Below are 20,571 nucleotides of genomic sequence, written 5' to 3' on the forward strand. Positions count from 1 at the left end.
GGAAAGTTGGGAAACACCTGAGGCACACTATACATTGCTTGAGTTTAAGGAAATGTGCAAAACATAATGTACACCCCCACTAATGAGCAGCCCCCATGGAAATATTCGTCATGCCAGCCACAAAAATCATGTGATTAAATCTGCTAGAAAAGATGTGCAAAGCTTAGAGCTGTGAGGCAACCTGATGGACATTGTGTACCTTGAGGTCCTGGCAGGCCCATGACACCTCTGAGTCCTGGTGGCCCTGGTAAGCCCGTGTCACATGGTGGACCAGGGAAGCCTGGACAGCCTGGTGCTCCTATATCACCTTCTGGGCCTCTAAAACCTTTGGCACCTGGACGTCCTGGGCTACCAGGCTGTCCTGGAAACAAAAAACATTGTAAGAAGTTCTACTTCCATTACTCACCATCCCTCAGAATTCCTAATTGTAGTTTTGAAATGTACATGTTCAGTTATTGTAATATCTTACTTATCCTCTAGTTTTTGCACAGTTCGTTAAAACTGATAGTTTTCTGCAATTTAGAATTGTCTGTTATGGAGAGCTTCGTTCTTTAAGGAACAAATATGAATTCAACTGTCACCTATAGGTGAGGACAACTTTAGGGCACAAAAAGCTAGTTTCTGATGTGTAGGAGCAGAATGGAAGGAGCTCACTGCACCAGCTACACAGCACTGGGGTCAGTTCTATAGGTGTTCCCTGCACAGAAGGGTGTGTGTGTCTGCTTAGGGCTGGGCAAAAGGAAAACCTATAAAAGGAAACAGCAATATCTGCTATGAAGGGGGAACGAAGTGGCACTGTGGAGACATCTGCAGCAACCAGCAAAACTACCCTGCAGAAATGAGGAGTGTAGTGCCCAAGACATTGAGGATTATATTGCATAACTCTGGGCAAAGAAATTCACCCCTCTCTCCTTGAGTGTTCTCCCACCTTTTGCCAGTCTTTTCAGATTTGAGTAAGCAATCTGAGGCAGGGACTATCTGTGTGGCAGAGCAGGAGGCCCTAAGCACAGATGGCCACTACGCAGCAAGTAACAGTAGTAAGAATAGGAAGCTGCACTGTTCCTCCATGGACTGGGTAAAGGCATCTTTCCCCTTCCTGCAGTGCAGATCTCCTCAGTGGCTGATCAACCTTAACTGTAAAAATGTAAATGTAAAAATAGAGCGTACCATTCACAGTCACCATTGTGGATCCAGTTAAGAGTAAGTTTTATCTGAATCACGACCGACTTCACTCAGATTTTCTCCTTTGAACACATGGAAATGCTTCATAAAAACTGGCTCATACCTCGAAGCCCAGGAATGCCTGGATCACCCCTTGCTCCTTGTGCACCAGGGGGTCCTGGCAGTCCCCTGTTGCCTGGGATTCCTGGAGGACCATATGTGGTATCACCTGGAACACCCTTCTGACCATCTATGCCAGGTGGACCTGGAGGGCCATTTTTACCATCAACTGTAGATCCTCTTTCACCTTCATCACCAGGATCACCAGCTTTGCCTCGAAAGCCTGTTGATATGATTTTTAAATTCAAACAGGGCATAATTCAGAAGTTGTTTGTTGGGTTTTTTTTCCAAAACTGTGGAATATTGTAATGCAGATTTAACCAGAATTAAATTATCACTTTGCAAAGAAAAATAACATCATACATTAAATTTCAGGTTTCTAATTTACAGCTAATGATACATGAGGATTGAAGGAGGTAATTATTCCTGTGGGAAGTGACAGTGGTTTTCTTTGGGGCAGCATCTATCTTGTGTACTGTCATTCTTGTCCAGTTCAATCCCTTTGCTAAAATGATACTAATTGTTCTCAGTTTTCTGAGAGTGTTTCCTCTCTGGACACTGAACTTTAGGTTACTGCAGCACCTGAAATGCTGGAGGAAAGAAAGTGAAACTGGTAAAGATTCCTCTTCCATTAGCTTTCGTCAAAATGTGCTTCCTATTCTATTCTACCATGGTAGCTACCTTACCCTGCACGTATGCATTACAGATTGACCAGCAGGTCTCCTGGATTAAGAAAAGCACAATTCACCTTCTGGCCCAGGGATTCCTGCTCCTGGCCTGCCTTGATGGCCTTTTTGCCCATCAAAGCCATTTGGTCCAGGATAACCGGGGAGTCCTTTTAAACCCTTTGGTCCTGGAAACAGAAAAAAAATGTTGGGGGGAGTAAAAAGGAAAAAAAAACCCCAACAACAACAAAAACCACCACAAAACCTGACAGAACTCTAAAATGTGTGATCTAAGGAACAGTATTGCATCTTTATCCCATGCAAATTAATGTACTTTAAAGACAAGTGGATTTCATCTGCTTCTAACATTTTGGGCAAGAGCCACCACCCAAGTCACAACCACATGCATGGTTGCTATTTTTCTAAATGGACTTGTTCCCTAATCCATAAACAGCAGACTGCAAATCACCAGAGTAAATTAGAAAAAAAAAAAATCTCCTATAACATTTTAATGTTACAGGACATCAACAATATTAACCTAGTGAATGATAGGTGTCAACTCAAATTCTTATATTCTGTGCTATGCGTTGCTTCCGGAATGGTGCAGATGAGCTCAATATGCTAATCCCTGTTCTTTCATGTCTGTATAAATTTTAGCTACCACCCACAATACTGACATCAGGGAGCTGTGTAATATCATATTAAGCAGCTTGAAAATCCAGTATCTCCATTTGTTCCGGTCAGGATTTTCTGGGGTATTTCAAATGTTTTGGAGGTGATCACAAGCAACATTCTTCCAGTTCTTGGATGAGTTATTTGAATTTAAATCAAGTTGAACAAGTTGAAGTAATGGTAATAAGTATTCAGATTTTAGGGCTCAATTGCAACTTACCATGAGCAATATAGTTTTAGAAATTACAGACATGCAACATATCTTTGCTTCGTGCACCTTTTTTTCCTGGTATCCAGATGTACATATTCTAGGTCTTATCCAACTCCAGCCATCTGCATATTTTACAGACTCTCTCATGCATTTTAATTGAGGCAGGAAAGAGTTTCAAGCTACCTTCATTTAGTCATTTCTATGGAGGCAGCCTACACACCTTTTGATCATGCAAACTGCAGCTGTCTGGGCCTTGATTCTGTTAGATGAGTATATTCCTGTGTATTTGCAATTTTACATTTTGAGATATGTATCTGTTGAAAACTGTAATAGTGTATCTTTTTAGGATAGCTTCTTTTTTTTAATTAGCAACTTAAAACTCCATTTCAATTAAAACCAAAAATTCTCCCATCTGTAAACATACCTTGAACACCTTTAAAACCTGGGGGACCTGGATTTCCAGGGTATGGTAATGTAATGCAGACAGTCTCACCTGAAGCAAGAAGGAGAAAGAAACTGGGCTATTTGATTTTAGAATAAATGGGGTCTGAACATTTACTGAAATATTTCTGTGGAACTAACCAACTAGATGTGCAAAGGTAAAGAGAAGGGACTGTTTATGCACATTGTTATTTCCATATTACGTAAGGGTTGATGGGGAATCTTAAAACATATTTTTCTTGACGCTTATTTTGTAGAGAATATTGGTAATGATTCAAATTGTTGTAATACAGTTGTATTCTGTAAAGACAAAGATCTTTTTTTTTTTACTTGCCACAGAAATTTGTCTTTACAATAGTCTCTGTTGCAAGAAAGAAATAGTATTTTAATCTCAATTCTATGTACATTTCTGGTTCACACATATTGCTATCAGTGTAGATATTTTTTTGATTTTGGTAGGAATTTTTTATAACTAAAAAACAGACCAAGCCTTACGTATGAGTTGTATTTTCCTGGTCCTTCAGCAAAAAAGCATTGCCTGGCAAATCTCTACACTCGGGAATACTCCTCACTCCAGAAAATAATTCCTCTGATAGTGTGCAAGTGGCACTTTGCAGGTTTAAGGCCCCTAGCAATTCATATTCTCACTAGTGTCTGCTGCTAAATGCTGACAGTATTGTACATTTCAGTGGCTGTATTTCACGTGACCACTGAGCTTGCCGAAATTTATGTTCACTGTGAATGAATAACACTATATATAATACATACAAAACTGTAATGGATGCTACCAAATGTATATTTTGTCATTTGGGTCTTAATGTAAACATTCAAAATTACCTTTCTGGCCCTTTGGACCAGGTGGCCCAACATTACCAGTATCACCAAAGTCTCCAGGGCTACCTCTGACTCCTGGAGGGCCAGGAAACCCCAAACCAGGCAATCCCATCTGTCCTTTTACCCCAGGAAGTCCTGGGACCCCCGTGAATCCTTTATCACCTGGCAGTGGTACTCCAGAATCGCCCTAAAAGAAAGAAACTGTTGATAAGAAATAGCAAGACCTAATTTCTTTCCTCTCTTTGATTATCAAAAGCCATGTTAGAGAATTCTCTGGAGAAACCACTCTTCCACAATTAAGTGCTACATGGATGACATTAGTAGTTTTAAATATTCAAAGGCAACAGGAACAAAGGTAGAGTTTTGTGGTTGTTTTTTCTTCCTGATCCCATAACAATGGCAAACAGTATATGCAAAAATTATATTCAGGAATACCAAAATAAATAGTAATACTTCCAAGGAAATAATTTTTCAATGGATAAAAATTATGATTTTTGACCTAGGCTAACATAAAATGATAAAAGTGATTAATCTACCAGGAGTTCAGAATAAAATGGTACTTTTCATTAAGTAGATAGCTCTTTCATAAGACAATATGTTAACTAAAATGGAAAAAAATTCTGAGAAACTCAAACGTACCTCAGCTCCTTTTTCCCCAGGCAATCCTAGTTCCCCATCTCTGCCATCATTACCTCTTTGGCCTGGAAATCCTGGAACCCCAGTAGGACCTCTTTCACCTTTTACTCCTTAAAACAATTAAAAAAAAATGAACTATAATATTTTCAGTAAGTTTTGGGGTTTTTTATTTCTGCTCAGGTAAATGTTGTGTAACCATTCATCATATCTGTATGATAATTTCCAGTTCTTGAATTCACATTTCCTTAAAGAAGTATTTTAGGCTTAGGAAGGCAGTATGTAGTTGGACACTTCATGGAACAACTTGGTCTCTCTGTAAAAGACATGTTTCCAGGCACAACAACAACGTGGCTTTTGTTCATACTATATACAGAGTGAAAATATTTTGCTATTGAAATCAGTCAGAGTTTTATTCTTGATTTCAGTGACATCAGGATATAGCAATGCCATATGATGCAGAATATTTGCATTGATATTCCCAAAAGGTTTTTAATTTTTTTCTTTTTTCTTTTTTTACCCCTAGATTTCTCTTGCACTGATATTTATGAAAATGTAATTTTTGCATAAAGGACAACAAAACTCTTCTAACCCAAAGATTCATTTCGCTGTATCAAGAAATCCTCTGCAAATAAAAAGCAAATGTTTTGCCCTGCTCCAACATCTGTAAACAAACACAGGCATCCAAAGCTAAGCTAACTTTTCACAAACAATAAGATGGACAATCTTTTGTCTGAATAATTAGTTTAGCATTCCTAACTAAGCTTTACCACCAGATTGCTGTAATTTGTTATTCTCTGTTTCTTTTGCTTTTGCAAATCATAACCATAACTGTGGAGAGGTTTTGATCTATTTTAATTACAAGAATTTCAGTTGTGCAACTGGTGGCCTATTGTTTCTCCTCAATGCCTGGTCAAGAGTAATTTTTAGAAATAGGAGCAGGAATCTGAACAGCCATTGAGACTCTGAGTTTTTCCCAAGAAGGATGTTGGTGGTTGAAGTTGATGTAACGGCTGGGATACCGGCATATGACAGTTCAGGAGGTAGCTTCTGTACAATAATATTTCTTCATGCTTTCACAATAATTGTATACAGACCTCTGTAAGACCCTGATTATCAATCACATGACATGAAAGGTCATTTGTTAGCATTAATAACAAGCTGTTAAAACTGTTTTATGGCTTAACTATAGAGTAAAAACCACAAAACACTGTGTTGATCTTGTATTTAGCAAGAAGAAAATAAATGAGATGGTACCAAGAAAGCAGTTTAGATATACATAACCTCTAGGCTTCAGTAACTTACTAAACTAATGACTTTATTAAAGAGTAGATGAATATGGTTTTCTCACACTATTGCCTAGGCATTGCGTAGGAAACAAAAAGGCTAATGATAAAATGTGTGTTTACCTTTTATTCTAACTCTTCCTGGATCACCCTTCTCTCCTTTTTCACCATGTTGTCCAGCAGAACCAGGTGTCCCCTTACCATTGACCAAAAAAAAAAAAAAAAGTTGTCAGTTATCTCCAGCAAGGAATCAATGTGGGAATTGAGGGGAAAATTAGGTATCTATCTCTTGCTCTTGCATTGTTTCCCAAAACCAGACCAATTAAAGTAACATGCCAAAAAGAAATGCTTATCTCTTCTGATGTCTATAAAGAGGTATGTGAATGGCACCTGGCCTTTTCAGCCTGACTCTGCCAAATGCACAGATACACAACTATAAGAAATTGTAATGCTAGAAAAACTGGGTCCATGGCCATATACAGCTGTGGCTGTAAATGCAAGAATATTAAGATGGAAACGATTCACAAACACTTCCCACTGCAGACTTCAACCCACAATCCACCGAGGCTACACAGGAAGGGAATCTCTGGAGTGCGGTGACTGCTGGATGAGGCTGTCCTCCCAGAAGTGAACATGGCAGTAGGTAAGTGATGCTTTTTTGCTGAGTGAAAGCTCACAAAGCTGCCAATAAAAAATTTCATCTATGTCTAGTTAGGTACCTGGTATTGTCAGAAGAATCTATGACTTGACAGGTTTAGAGGGGAAAAGAAGTACTTTTCTGTATTTTTATGCTGATTTGTGCTCTCAGTTCTCCAGAGTGCAGTTTGCATATCAACATTGATGAGGGTCTGATCTTGCAACAGTACGTGTGGGTAAATATATTTTACCATGTGAAATTTTTATGGAAGTAAAAGGCTACTAAGGTTGAAAAACTGGGGTATTATTTAGCCAGTTTCCTCTGTTATACAAAATCTTTCACTAAGAAATAGGTGGAGAAAATACAATTTATAAAGTGATTGTAAATCATGACAATTGTAAAACAGGCAGGAGACTTCTGAAAAATGTGGTGTATCTGAAACTAGCAGTGACTATTTGTTGAAATGTCTAGATCTTCAAGTCGGCAGTGACCAGTTATTAGTGTTTGAAAAGCAAAATGAGAGATTTGGGAAGAAAAGAGAGCAGAAAAATGGAAAAAGTATATCTACGAAGGAAATCCATTAGACCAAAGCACTTCTGTATCAAAGTGAATTATTTCTTTCCAAACTGATTACTTTGTCCTTGTTTCTTATTTAAGTAACCTAAGAACACCAAAGTGTTCAGAACAAGGCTTCAAGCTTTACTTCAGAACCACAAGGGCTAAAGCATAGTTTCAAAAGTAACAAAAAGATTGAAATCTCACATAATGCACTCAGGTAATAGGATTTTAAGAAAAGAAAAGTAAAAACAAATGCAAAGCTTGTAATGAAACCATTGGAATTAGAATGACAGAGCACCACCACCTCCTTCCTTCAGTCTCACAATGGTTTTGTTTTGTTTTGTTTTTCTTTTGAAATAAAATGTTCTGGAAACTTTTAAGTAATTCCTCCTCATGTGAAAAAGAGTTCTGCTATTAACACAAAACAAAACCTTAAAAAACCCAAACAAAAAAAACCATAATGGAACAGTCACAAAGTCAAGCATATCTACCTATATTTTTGAAGAAATTGCTCTCACACATAAGGAAGTATATTAAAAAACCCCTCTATTTGGCATCATTTTCGTATGCAGCATCCTGGATGTACAGTCCACATGCCAGACCAGAACAAGTGGAACAAAATCACAGCAAGTCCAATAAATCATCTTATAATGTATTCCTAAAGCAGTTAGATTAAGTGGTATTTGGAATTATTGCTATCACATTATTGCTGTGAGGAATCAGATAAACTATATGAAGCACATTAAAGAAAATAAGTCTGTTTCCAAAAGTAATAGCTAGTTTCACTGAGTTAGGCAACAAGCATCACCCAGTAAATTATTGACCCAGGAAACATATAGGTCTTGAGTTCAAATTTATTTTGTTTGTTAATCCTGATGACAGCCAATATTAAAGTAGACATACACATCTGACCTAAAGGTACCTTTTAAATATTTCTTAATTATTCCCCTCACCTTGCCATGAAAAATCTTTATAGGGTTTTTCCATGAAAAATTGGATGTCAGATTTGTTAACACTGGAATGAACTGGACTTAGGAAAAAATAAACGTTGTATGCTGATGTCAAACGATTCTAGTACTCAGAGTCTTTACTACCAAAAAGTTCATTCAGTTTCTGCTCTTGAGGAACTTGGCTGAGTAGTGACTGAAAATGAGAGATTATAAAGTAATATGGAACAGTAAAGGAATGAACACTAACAAATAGTAATGCCTTTCAGACTCTGTGGGAGTGAAAGACTCTACATCATGTTCAGACTGCCTCATAAAATAAATTAAGCATATCAAATAAAGCTTTTCAATTAATTTATAAAAAAGGAATAAAGAAAATGACTTGAAATGCCTGAATAAAATCAAGGGTTCCTTTTTCTTCAGACCCTGCCCCGCCCCCTGCCCTCCACAGGTGGATGTTGACATAAAATCTATCTTGACCTGCTGACATCATGCAATTCCTTGCCTTGATAACGTTTTGCTGGAAATGCTTTCCTTTGAAATAACTGAAAAATCATCTTCAGTGGAGCAATTTGTGCATCTACAATGATTTCAAGAAAATCAATGGGTATTCAAAACTAAAAGTAAAAACAAGTCAAAACAAAACAAGATGAACATTCACCAGCTTTCCTAAGCCTCCTGACCTCCCCACAAACACAGCATGGGATTCTGTCCCTCAGTGTAAAACTCTGCCCACTGCTGCAAGGTAAATCAGATAGGAACTAATAAAATGCATCCTCTAATAAGACTGTAAGAAGCAAAAGTAGATAAAACTTTCAGATAGTTTTCCAGGGCAGTTCCTCCACCACTCTGCTTAAATGCCTCCTGCGTAAATGGCAACTTGATGTTATTTATTTACCAAATTTCATGAAAACTACTCACAGGGAGCCCTGGTGATCCCATTGCACCAGATACGCCTGGGTCGCCCTTTTCTCCATGTCTTCCAGGGTATCCCATTTGTCCTTTCTTTCCTTGAGTACCTGGAGGTCCTTGCATACCACGAGGACCAGGAGGACCAGCCCTACATGAGCAGAGGCCTTGATTTCCTACGTGAAAGTGTCAAAATTACACTGAAACAGTTGCAAAATTAATACACAAAAAATAACACTGCCCTTTTCTTTTCTGTGTGAGCAGTGCACAGACCATTTTATCTCATTATGGCCTTCAAAGGAGTGAAGCGTATCAGTCTCTTTTTACAGTGCTAACTGCTGCACTGACATGACTCTACTGACTTAGAAGCCCCAATGCTAACAGGCCATTTAACTCCACACTTTGATGGGCCTTATCCTCCAAGTCAACATAAACTTCTTGCAAATTTAGGTCTGACATATCTGGAAAAGGTTTCATATTCAAATTGTTGCTAACCAGGCACACTTACCCTTTTCTCCTTTTTCACCTTTTCTTCCCGGAAGGCCTATCTGACCTTTTGCTCCAGGTTCTCCAGGGATCCCTCTGTCAGTACAGATTACACCTTTGAAAAAACAAATTGTACAGCTAGTGTAAATGAGGTTGACTGTTTCCATAGCTTAGGTCACGTGTTCTCCTCTCCCTTATCTTGTTATCCTCACGTGAAAAGCTAGAGATCTTATGAAATGCTTTGCAAGTCATTGCTATAGATCATACTACAAGAGTCCGTCTGGCTAGTGTAGATGCTGACACATTGTTTTTTTATTGCCACTACTTTTGTCCTTTTTCCACTGTAGAACTTTACAACTCTTGTTTCTTTACTAAAGCATGCTGATTTGGGTTTCCTCCCCCATTTGCTGTGTTTTTAACTTCAGGTGATATATTTTTAGGGACATTTTTCATATATGTTACTTTCTGCGTTTAAATCACCCAGAAAACTATGAAAATCTTGACATCTCACTGATTGACAACTAATAGGAAAAACATGTCTTCTACAGCACGTGTAAAGTTTGATATATCTGCCAAAATGCACTTTTCACCTCTATGTTTTTTGTAGGACCAACAAAAGCAATGAATCTATGAATATGCAGAATTATATTCTCGCCATATAAATTGCTGTTGAACCTACTGGGTAGTCCAGGTAAGCCTTGTCTTCCTGGCTGTCCTGGTAGACCTGGTGGTCCAGGAAATCCAGGTCTTCCTGGGATTGATTCACCTGTTCCAGGGAAACCAGGGTCACCTTGAAAACCTTGAGGTCCTGGTGCCCCACTTACTCCTGGCAGGCCAGGCAAACCTATAAAGAAAATAATGGTATATAGCCCAGACAGCTTCACAGTAATGATTACTACGAGATATCAGGAAGGAAATTACAGACCATTCAGAACTGTCCTGAAGAAGAGCTTCTATATAACAAAGACTTAAATCTAAATCTTTAGGTTTTCCAGAAAAGAGGTTCTTGCTTTAGACCTTCAAATGCTTCTTTTCCTCCTCCTCCCCATTATCTCTTTTCCAGACATCCCAGTTATTCTAGTTCTTTATACAGAACAAAGTCATCCTCATCACCTTCCTTTATATCTTTTTGAGATGGAGAATAGAATTTTTGAGCACAGCACTCCAGATACAGGCATACCATGGATTTACAGTACATAGTAGCATTCTGCTTTGTCTTCTGTTCCTTTTCTAGTAATTCCTAATGTTCTGTTTGGATCATTTTGGTTCTCTTTTGGCCGCTAAGTGCTGAGCTAATACTTTTATTGAAAACTCTGTAGAGTTCAAATCCTTACTGTTGGTAACTTGCATCAAGCAAGAACAAAGAAGAGTTTTCTTTTAACTGCTTTCTCTCCTACTGGTATATAGTTCACATTTTATCCTCTACTTCTCTTACTTGTTCCATCATCTCCTGGTCTTCCTAGCAGGCCTGCAGGACCAATTGGTCCAACTGACCCCATATCACCAGCAGGACCTGGAAATCCAGGATCTCCTTGTGGACCTACACAGAATTATAAAAACATGTGAATTGAACACCTTATGCAATTGACAGCTTAAATCTAAATTAAACTGCAACCAAAATTATAATTTGGGAACTACACAAAAGTAAAATACAGTAACTTACTTTGTCTTTATGAAACATTTTAAAATGTGTAACAATTTAATTTTAAGGTGGGAGGATCTGGTTACTTTTCTACGGATTCCTGCCCATTTTGTGGGCACAGTTTTAACTCTTCGTCACTCCGTGGTAGTATCTTTGTGCTACATATTTCAGAATGCCGAGACAAGTGTTTGCCCAAAATAAATAAATGTAGCATTTAAAATAAATGTGCCTCTCATGTTAAGCACATTTGACAATGCACACAGGGAGGTCATTTCAGAATCATCCTAGTTGAAATTATCCAAATTTTAAAAAGTATATTGTCAAAATTGCTATAATGAATAAACTTTAAAATTGCAATGACATAGTGATAAAGAAAACCTGAATCAGCTTATAAAGGGCTATAAATGGAAAAAATATTGGTAGTAGTCCTGTTCTTAAACAATTCTGATAAAGGTCTGTTTCTCTGAAGAATGTATCCACTTACACACCATGCACATGATTAACTTTAAATGTTACTTGAGATATTAAGCATGGGGTTAAGTCTTTCGTTGCATGGGCTGGAAACACGCAGAAGCCGATGGAAAACTAATTGATTTTTGGATGAGGCCCCTATCTAACGGGTATGTTCTGCTGAACGGGGTTTGTGTTGTAACTTACTTCTGTGTTCACAATCAGCATTTGCTGCACTAGAAATACCATTTATGATAAGTTCTCTGTTAAGATGTTCTTACAATACAGGTTCCCCAAGTGTGAGATGCCAAAGCAAATCTCTTCCAGGCAGCAGGCTTGGCTGTTCCCCACTGCCTCTTGCTATGAAGTAAGAACTTCCACACACCTTTTCACCAATTAGATGATAAAGATGGGGATAAAGGGAGCTGGGACATAAAAACCCAGCCTGAGGTTTAGGTAGGAAGGTAATAAGATTGACAGGTATTCTGTTGGGAGTACTAGTTCCAGGATTTCACCCCTGCTATGCAATAGGAAGCTTAACTGTAGTCTAAAATCAGTGTTGTAGCAATTCTGAAAATAGGAATTCTAAATTACAATGGGAAGGCTGGTTTTCTTATTTGCCATTCATTATCCAGCATGGATATCCAGCATAGCTTTTTCTTAAATACGCTTAGGTCCAATAACTAGAGATAGTCCTGCAGATCTAGCTGTGACTGTATGCATAAAGATCTTTCAAGCAAACATTTAATCTGAAACTTGTATGCTTAACATAGTTCCAGTAAGATCAGTGAGACACAAACAAACACAGAATGTGGCCACTAGGAAGATAATGTTTTAAGATCCTGAATCCCTAGTGATCACTTTCAGACACCTTAGCAAAATAGGTCCTACATACTTTGTACAGCAGAAAGACTAGTTAAAACTAGCTATAACCTTTTATAGGAAGCAGCGGAGTTCCAACAGCTCCAGGAGGACCTGGGGGCCCTTTTTCTCCTGGATCCCCCTGTAAGAGTCCAACAATAAATTTTACTGATAGATACAAATATGCAGTGTGCTAGCATGTAACTGAAAATTTCAACAATGGAGGGGTATGTAAGGATGTGACACATATCACCTGGGAAACTTGATTTTGACACTTTATAGCATTTAAAACCAGGCAAAAAGATTTAAAATAATCATTATCTTTCAGGATACCAGTGACTAAACAGTAATATACCTATCGCACATATCTATTTGACTCTTCAGAACTTGTGACTGCTGTATTTGATTTTATTCATGTATTGTAAAGATGAATCAATTACAGTAAATCAGTACCCATTTAATTGAGACATTTTGATTTAACAACCAAGCTATAATAACTTGCCTTAGAATTCTATACCAGAATCTGGAAATTACCTCTATGATGACAGATAAGCATTAACAAAAGAGGTTTCACAGTCTGACAGATATTATCGATGGTAAGAGATACTCGAAGCTCTTATAAGAAGCTTAGAACATCTGCATCAGGGAAACATAAAAGTGCCTGCTAATGGCAAGGAAAATCACTTCTGCTTGGAGGATTTCTAAATTAGCTTGGATTTTGATATTTAGAATTGCAAGTGAAGTGGACTTTAGGGAAGTCTTTTATGTGGCAAATTGTATTAGACTTTTTGCTTTGTAGATTAGGAATCAACCCTGCTCTCTGCAGCAAATGGGAACTGAGAAACCAAGAATGTGAATGTGGGAACTGCGTAGTGAGGTTGCATTCCTGGGACTGGAGTTCAGGGCCTTTTAGAACACGGATAAGGGGAACTGGGACTGCAAAACTGGATACCCATTCTTACACAAGTAAAAACAAGGAGTCCGTGCCTCCTTCTGTTTTGGTTTTTTGTTTGTTTTTTTGTTTGTTTGTTTTTTCAAATCGGTAGCTCTACGATATTTTGAAAGTTCTGGAGCTGTCACTGACTGCTCTCCTCCTGACCTTTGGCCTTTTGGCTGGCCTTTTTTTTCCTTTTACTGTATCTTGCAGAATGAAATAACATCCTTGTGTCATCTTTGGCTATTTTAAACAGGAATGTAAATTTGTCTTCCCTAATGACATAGAAGAGTCTTCTGTGTGGCAGGAAAGAAAAAACCTCCAACAGAAGCATATTTCTACTGTATTCTGTGACCTAGAGTCTTCTTAAAATGAAAGCTTATAATCCCTTACCAGTTTTACCAATATCCCTATTAAGCATTAAACACTGTATTTGTTCCGTAAGTTTCTATAGCTTTATATAATGTCAATGGCCAAGAACATTTTGCACTGCCTGTAAAGACCATTATTTTAATGAGACTCATATTCTCCCTTGTATTTTGTCTGAAGAAGGCATTCTGTGTTTCTTCATATTTATCACAGAATGGTTGAGGTTAGAAGGGACCTCTGGAAGTCATCTTGTCCAACCCCCCTGCTCAAGCAGGACCACCTAGACCTGGTGGCCCAGGACCATGTCCAGACAGCTTTAGAATATCTACAAGGATGGAGACCAGTGCTCAGTAGAGGGCAAGACTCACCTTCCTCAGCCTGCTGGCAATACTTATCCTAATGCAGTCCAGGATATCATTAGCTGCCTTTGCAGCAAGGGCACGTTGTTGGCTCATGTTCAAGATCCACACAGTGTTGCCAATGTCCAGACTTAGGGGTCAAAAGGTATGCCAACAATTCCTTGAAGTCCATTCTTTGCTTTAAGCAACAGTTAACATTTTTTAAAGATTAAATCTACTTTGAATGCAACTTTTTTTTTCTGAGTCTCTTTCTCTTAAATCTGAATGCATCTTAGATTCTCTTTGAACGGGTTTATTTCAGAAAATCTACGTGAGGATGGGCTATTCTCAGGAGGGTTTTTAATCATATTCTTGTTCCTCCAGTTTATGTGATTTTTAGCAGATCATAAGCAACACCTGGTGATGCCAGATGAACAGTTGATGCAGTCTAGCTAGATCTGCACTCTTCAGGAATAATCAATCAGATTTATCCAATTGTTTCCCAAGCAAAACTACAGCATCTGTGCAATCATTCTGAATTTTGCATATCTATATGAGTTAAACTGATTTTTTTAAATTGTGTCTATACTTGATTCGTTTTCTTTTGAGCGATGCATTAGCAATTGTAATTTCATCTTTTCAAATCATTACTGCAGGCATTCAAACTTTTCCCTAGCATAATCTACCAACAATTAATTATTTTTTGCTTACTGTTTGTAGTGTTAACTGATGGCTTCTCAGGATGTGGGCTAATCAATGGAGACTGAAGAATGCACTGTTCTGTCTATACAATATCTTGTCTCAAGTTTGTTAACGATGCCCCCAACTAAAACAATATGCACATCAGGGTGAGTAGTTTTTAACAACAAAACACTTAAGGTTTGATTCTACTTTTGGGGAGTGATGGACTGTAATGATTTTTCTGTTTATATGAGACATGTAATGTTTCTGTCTAATTAGTATCTGAATGATCCTACATTGTTGTGAAGCTGATAATGGCCAAATGGGAGAAAAATGAACATCCATGCGCGATTTTTTTCCCCCGAGTATGACTACATAAATGAAATCTTGGCTGAAGAAGCTGATCTAGCACTCTCCTAGCAGTCCTAACTTTCAAACATGTGACTAAAACAGATGTTTTTATTGTACTTTTACTTATTTACTCCATGTGTTTGTCATTTCTCATTTGTAAACCTGCTTCTTGAAAACCTGCTTGTTGCTTTTTATTTGTCTGCTTTCAACTGTGTCTTTAGCTGTATACTACTTATGGCAAGTCTGGACCAGCCACAGTTTACTTCCCTTTGTCATCACAGGTTACATAGAGTATATTCCAATCTTAACCTTCAGTTTATAACAGAGGTGATTCTTGCTCAAATCTCTTGAGTGTCATTCCTCTGATTTCACAGGTGCAACTAATTGTGCTTGAAGAAAAGTTACTGTTTTATATGCAGCTTTCCAAAAAGATTATTTCAGATGGAAATAAACACTTCTTGACTTTTGTATTTCCGAATATTTAGAGCCAAGTTCATCAATGTCACAATTTCTGCAGTATTGTTTTTGTCCTCTGTACTGTGCTAGTAACTTTGATGATGAGCTTTTTCAACCTTGCTGTCTCTACTGATGATCCTGTCACCCACCTTCTTCTCCATTGCAGCATTTCATTTCTCCTCTTGCTTATACACTGCTGACCACTTGGACCCTATCCCAGTGACTTCCTAGACCTTTCCCCTGGCTAGACTCACTGCTGCTTTGCTCCTTCTACAGTGGCATCCAGAACTGGTTTTTCATTCTGAATGTGCTTTAGCATTGTACATTCCATAGAAAATACAATAGTTCCCTTCATTCAAGTTTTTGTTGTTAGTCAGAATTACAATATGATCCACTAGCCAGAATTACAATACGATCATCGATTTTGCAGCCTGCAGAAGAGAATTCCATAAATTTATATCCTGAAATGTCACTAGACTGGCACCTGGGTCTTCTGAAATTGTATTAAGCATTTCTTCTATGCTTTTCAGATTAATATTCTCCCCTTTTACTGCTTAGCTCCCCAGATGTGACACCTACACTTCTAATCCCTAATGGAAAGCAGCATGTATTGTAAAATAAAAAACGGCTAGCATCATCTAAGCGAGCAAAAGTAGGAAATGTTTAAACAAATCTGGTGTGAAGGAGTCCAATTTCCATTCCAGTAAGCATCTTGGAAAATCTACTTATGTGAACAGGCTGAACACATGCAAAGGGATTTTGGTAAGTCTTGCAAACAAGCCCATCCAAATCGAATTTTGCCACCTAATTTGGAGCCAATTATCATACTAGTTCATAGACCAAAGTTTATAGGATCATACTGTTACCTACATAGCAGGTTCCTTTACCTAGCATACCTCTCTGGGGAATGCAGCTCAACCATGAATAACTTGCAGAGTACTACAATTCATGGATTAGGTAGCTATACTGGTATAGTTAAACATAACTATTGGCAGTTGGGATTAACCAGTTCCTATGGTACAAAAAATTGAATTCCCACTCTCATATTCACCAAGCAGGAATGTTTACTTACATTGTTATTTACTACCGCAGCATTCAGTAACTATGACTATCATGAAAACAGTACATCTTAAAAGTAGTTGCGACTGTATAAAAGGAAATGGTCTGATAAGCAGGTACATTTGGGAGGAATCATTAGCATTTATATAGGGGAGTGTGTATGTGTGCACGTGCGTGCACATGCATGTGTGTTTGTTGGGTTTTTTTCACCTGTATGCCTGGATAGCCAGGTTGTCCCGGAAAACCAGCAAATCCTGTTTCCCCCTGGAAAGGATCACACAAATATAATGTGATTAATCTGTTAAGACATTAATATAATTAATTGAACAAAAACCGGTAAGGCAGTCATACAATACTGTCATGTTACAATAGCATCTACAGTGTTTCAGAAAATTCACTGGGTTTGTACAAGAGATGGTATGTTTCATAGAATCTCTTCTGTTAAAAAAAAAACAAACCACAACACGTATCACCAGGTTATTTAGACAGCAGTCAGCGGATTCAGTGTAGCTGGGGCACAGAACTAGCTGGAATACATACCAGCAGACTCTAATACACTATCTGCTTAATACAGCTGAAATTGGTTTGCTGCCTGCTGAATGACCTTCTTAAACTATTATTGTATGGAAAGCAGCTGCCTATCAGCTTCTCCTCTCATTTTATGATCTGCTAATATACTCATCCATCCAGTATTCAAACTCTTTAGGTAGGCAGTGGTAAAAAATGAAGTAAAAAGTAATTTTGCAGATAAAAGTCACCTGGAACATAACTCTAGATGCAAATACCTGCACATTAATGTGATTTATGAATAGCATTATCATTACCTTAACTAGATTTGAAAATGAGCTGGGGAGAGGAGATAGGAAAAAGGGCAAGATGTAGATCTATATACCTACATCTGTTGTTTTTTACTCCAGTAAGATGTTGTTAAGTTAATAACTAACATTTAGCAGACTTAACAGCAAAACTGGAACTTCTGGAGCCAGAAAGATGAACAAAACCCGCATATAACACAAAACTACACAAACAGTGTCACCATGGCAAACAAAGTTAACATGCTGCGTAACTTTTCTGTCATGTTATATGCATGTCCCACTGGCTTTTCCTCCTGCTTGCAACTTCAGATCCCCTTAGCCAATTTCAGCCAAATTTCAGAGCGTGGCAGAAATTCAAAGACAAAGAGTTCATACAACTTCTCTGGCAACAGGTAGCAGAAGAGAAAGGAAGGAATGCAACGTGAGCTATCAAGTATGTGGAAATTCCAAATCTGCACAAATCCACAGAAAACCAAATCTCACTGATCCCACTGTCCAGGGAGCTACTTATACTTTATGTCTTCTTACCTTCATTCCAGGAAAACCTGCAGGTCCATAAGAACCAGGATTACCCTGATAAAAGCAAGTAGAATGTGAGCTGAAACAGTAAAAGCTTATTCAAAATTACACCTATTCAGAATTGCTGAGCAGTTAATGTTCCTTAGATAATTATTACTTGGGATATTTCCAAAAAACTTTGCAAAGTCTTTGCAAATACTTTATATGAGAGATGGGCATGAATTTGAACTATAGACCAAAGTAAATCAGACAGGTCTTCACTTAATTTTTTTTACCACATTGGACCAAGCACAGTAGTGGACATGTTGCTCCATGTGAGCAGTTATGCAAATCAAGCACAAGCAGCTGTAAAAAATTGCCATTGGCACGCATGGAATACATTAAAATTACTGTGTTAGTACTGTGCTACTCCAGAGAAGCTTTGTGCAGCTCTAAATATTTAGAGGATAACCCTACAGATTTACTTTCTTTCCAAGGACAGAAAGTCTGTATGAGCTTATGTTTAAGTCTGAGACAGGGTAAGTCCCAAGGCAGGACTCCTAAATATTCTATACAGAAAGTATGACAGATTAGTTTAAAAAAATCCTTAAAATCTTCCTTGGAAATGCAAGCTTAAACTGCCAAATATATTATGAACCTAATTATCGTGAATTTGTGCAGTAATTTATTCTGCAACTTCCTTACCTGCAATCCAGGGAATCCAGGAATGCCTTTTTCACCCTTTTCTCCTCTCCCAAGTATACCCTGGAGCATTCAAAATACTTTGTTTAAACAAGATGCTCAGTGAAGTTTGCCATAATTTTTTTTTTTGTGCATGTTTTTTAAGTATGTATATATTAGGTTAGTGGCTCTTGTTTCACTTGCTAGGCTCAATCACTGGGCCTTACTTTATACAGAACCACTAGCAGTGCCTATGTAGCTTCAGTTATTCAAGGAACCTGCTATGGTCCCTTCTCTAAGCTTAATATGCTTTCATCAGTTTAATTTTTTTTTTTTTTTCCTTAAAAGCTCTGGGCATCTTTTGGGCTGCATCAGTCAATTTCTCAGTTTCTGCTTATAACTAACAAGTGTACTATTATCTACATAGACAGCTAGTATTGGAGCAAGCATATAAAGCCCGTCTTTTTCAAAGTAAATCTGATATAAAAAGATCGGTTTTGTCTCCTTTTCCAGTGCTAAGTAACAGTGGTCCTTTTATGATAGAAAATTAATTTCTGAAAAAGTGCTAGACTTAGAACTCAGAAATGTGATGTTCAGGCTTCTCATTTCTTCTCTTCTGCCTACAAAGCAAAGGAAGTTTTAAACATAAACTAGACTCATTCTTTTGTCCCCAATTATCTTCTGTTTTTCTGAGATCTGGTAGTTTCCTGCCTGTGGATTTTCCTCCTCCAAATCTGTCAGCAATAAAGACTCCAGAATCTTTTTTTGTGGCTGCTTCTGCTCAGCATCCATGAACTCCTTACTGGCACACTCCTTACTGGTACACCAATATTTAAATTAATCATGCTGACAGAAAGAAAATGTAGAATAAATAGCAAAGAGCAACTCTTTCTCCAAACAGGTGCCTCTGTCTTCTCTACTCTTGAGGATATCCATAATGTGAAGTTAAAGTATTTCCCTAACATACTTAGGGAAACATAAATCATGCCCCATTAAGAACACATACAGATCTTCTCTATTTCTCTTCTTGAGAAAAAATAATCTGTGCTTCTATTTTCTTCACAGTCCCAGTCTGTTACATGTCAATAGCCCAACTGGAAACAATACTGACCTTTCACTACCAGGCAACATTAAATAGGTACATATAAAACAGACTCAGAAAGGTTTTCCAAAGGGTTTTGAAATATTTTTGCTTTCACACTGATTTAGGTGGTGATTAAATTTCACAGCACAAATGCTGTTATTTCTTCCATCACCTTGTGCTTTAAAAGATTAACTTAATAACCACAGAAGGACTTTGCCAGCACCATGCGGAAAAAAAAAAAATCACATTACTTACTTTGGGTCCACGTGGCCCTCTGTATCCTGTTAACCCAGGTAGTCCTTTTTGGCCCTACGTATACAAGGAAAGTTTTTGTGGATATTAATATGCGGGACATGCCTATGTGCTGTTTAACTTTTTTTAAGTCCTGTTCTAAATTACAACTGTTAAATAGTATTTTCTTAAGCACTGGGCCTGTTCCTCTAGGTGTACTAGGCAGAAGAAAAACAATTATGTGCTGATTTTTATTTCTGTTAACACTGTCAAAAAGCATGACGACTCTGGAGTGAGATAGATGTATCTTTTCACTTGCAGGGACCTGCTAATTGGGGCTTTGTTCCTACAAACATGCATGACAGTAGTTCTTTTTTGTTTGCTGCTCTATTTGAGCAGCAGTTTGATGAAAGTATTCACATGCATTAATCTACACTTTTGTGCATAGCCTCAGTCTGAATGGGATGCATGGCCGGCTACATGGTCTTGGTCATGTTGTGAGTTGCACAGCAGCATACGTCACGCTTCGCAGTAACATGGGAAGTTTATATAAGCTCTGTA

At 37.9% G+C, this 20,571-nt stretch overlaps 1 protein-coding gene across 1 annotated transcript in view; it reads right to left on the bottom strand.

Moving 5' to 3' along the window:
• Window positions 1–20,571, bottom strand: part of COL4A4 (collagen type IV alpha 4 chain) — a 71,174-nt gene that overhangs the window by 25,651 nt on the left and 24,952 nt on the right. Inside the window, exons 13-28 of the mRNA XM_072867171.1 lie at window positions 20,035–20,088; window positions 18,720–18,779; window positions 18,045–18,089; window positions 16,912–16,965; window positions 12,586–12,655; window positions 10,996–11,100; window positions 10,240–10,404; window positions 9,583–9,675; window positions 9,087–9,250; window positions 6,147–6,219; window positions 4,744–4,850; window positions 4,108–4,291; window positions 3,254–3,322; window positions 2,030–2,134; window positions 1,286–1,504; window positions 200–361 (exon numbers count right to left, since the gene is read on the bottom strand). Of these exons, the coding sequence (XP_072723272.1) occupies window positions 200–361; window positions 1,286–1,504; window positions 2,030–2,134; window positions 3,254–3,322; window positions 4,108–4,291; window positions 4,744–4,850; window positions 6,147–6,219; window positions 9,087–9,250; window positions 9,583–9,675; window positions 10,240–10,404; window positions 10,996–11,100; window positions 12,586–12,655; window positions 16,912–16,965; window positions 18,045–18,089; window positions 18,720–18,779; window positions 20,035–20,088 (1,729 nt within the window). The remainder of the gene's footprint in view (window positions 1–199; window positions 362–1,285; window positions 1,505–2,029; window positions 2,135–3,253; window positions 3,323–4,107; window positions 4,292–4,743; window positions 4,851–6,146; window positions 6,220–9,086; window positions 9,251–9,582; window positions 9,676–10,239; window positions 10,405–10,995; window positions 11,101–12,585; window positions 12,656–16,911; window positions 16,966–18,044; window positions 18,090–18,719; window positions 18,780–20,034; window positions 20,089–20,571) is intronic.

Source organism: Ciconia boyciana, chromosome 7 (genome assembly GCF_034638445.1).
Source record: "Ciconia boyciana chromosome 7, ASM3463844v1, whole genome shotgun sequence".
In the NCBI taxonomy this organism is placed as follows: Eukaryota; Metazoa; Chordata; class Aves; order Ciconiiformes; family Ciconiidae; genus Ciconia; species Ciconia boyciana.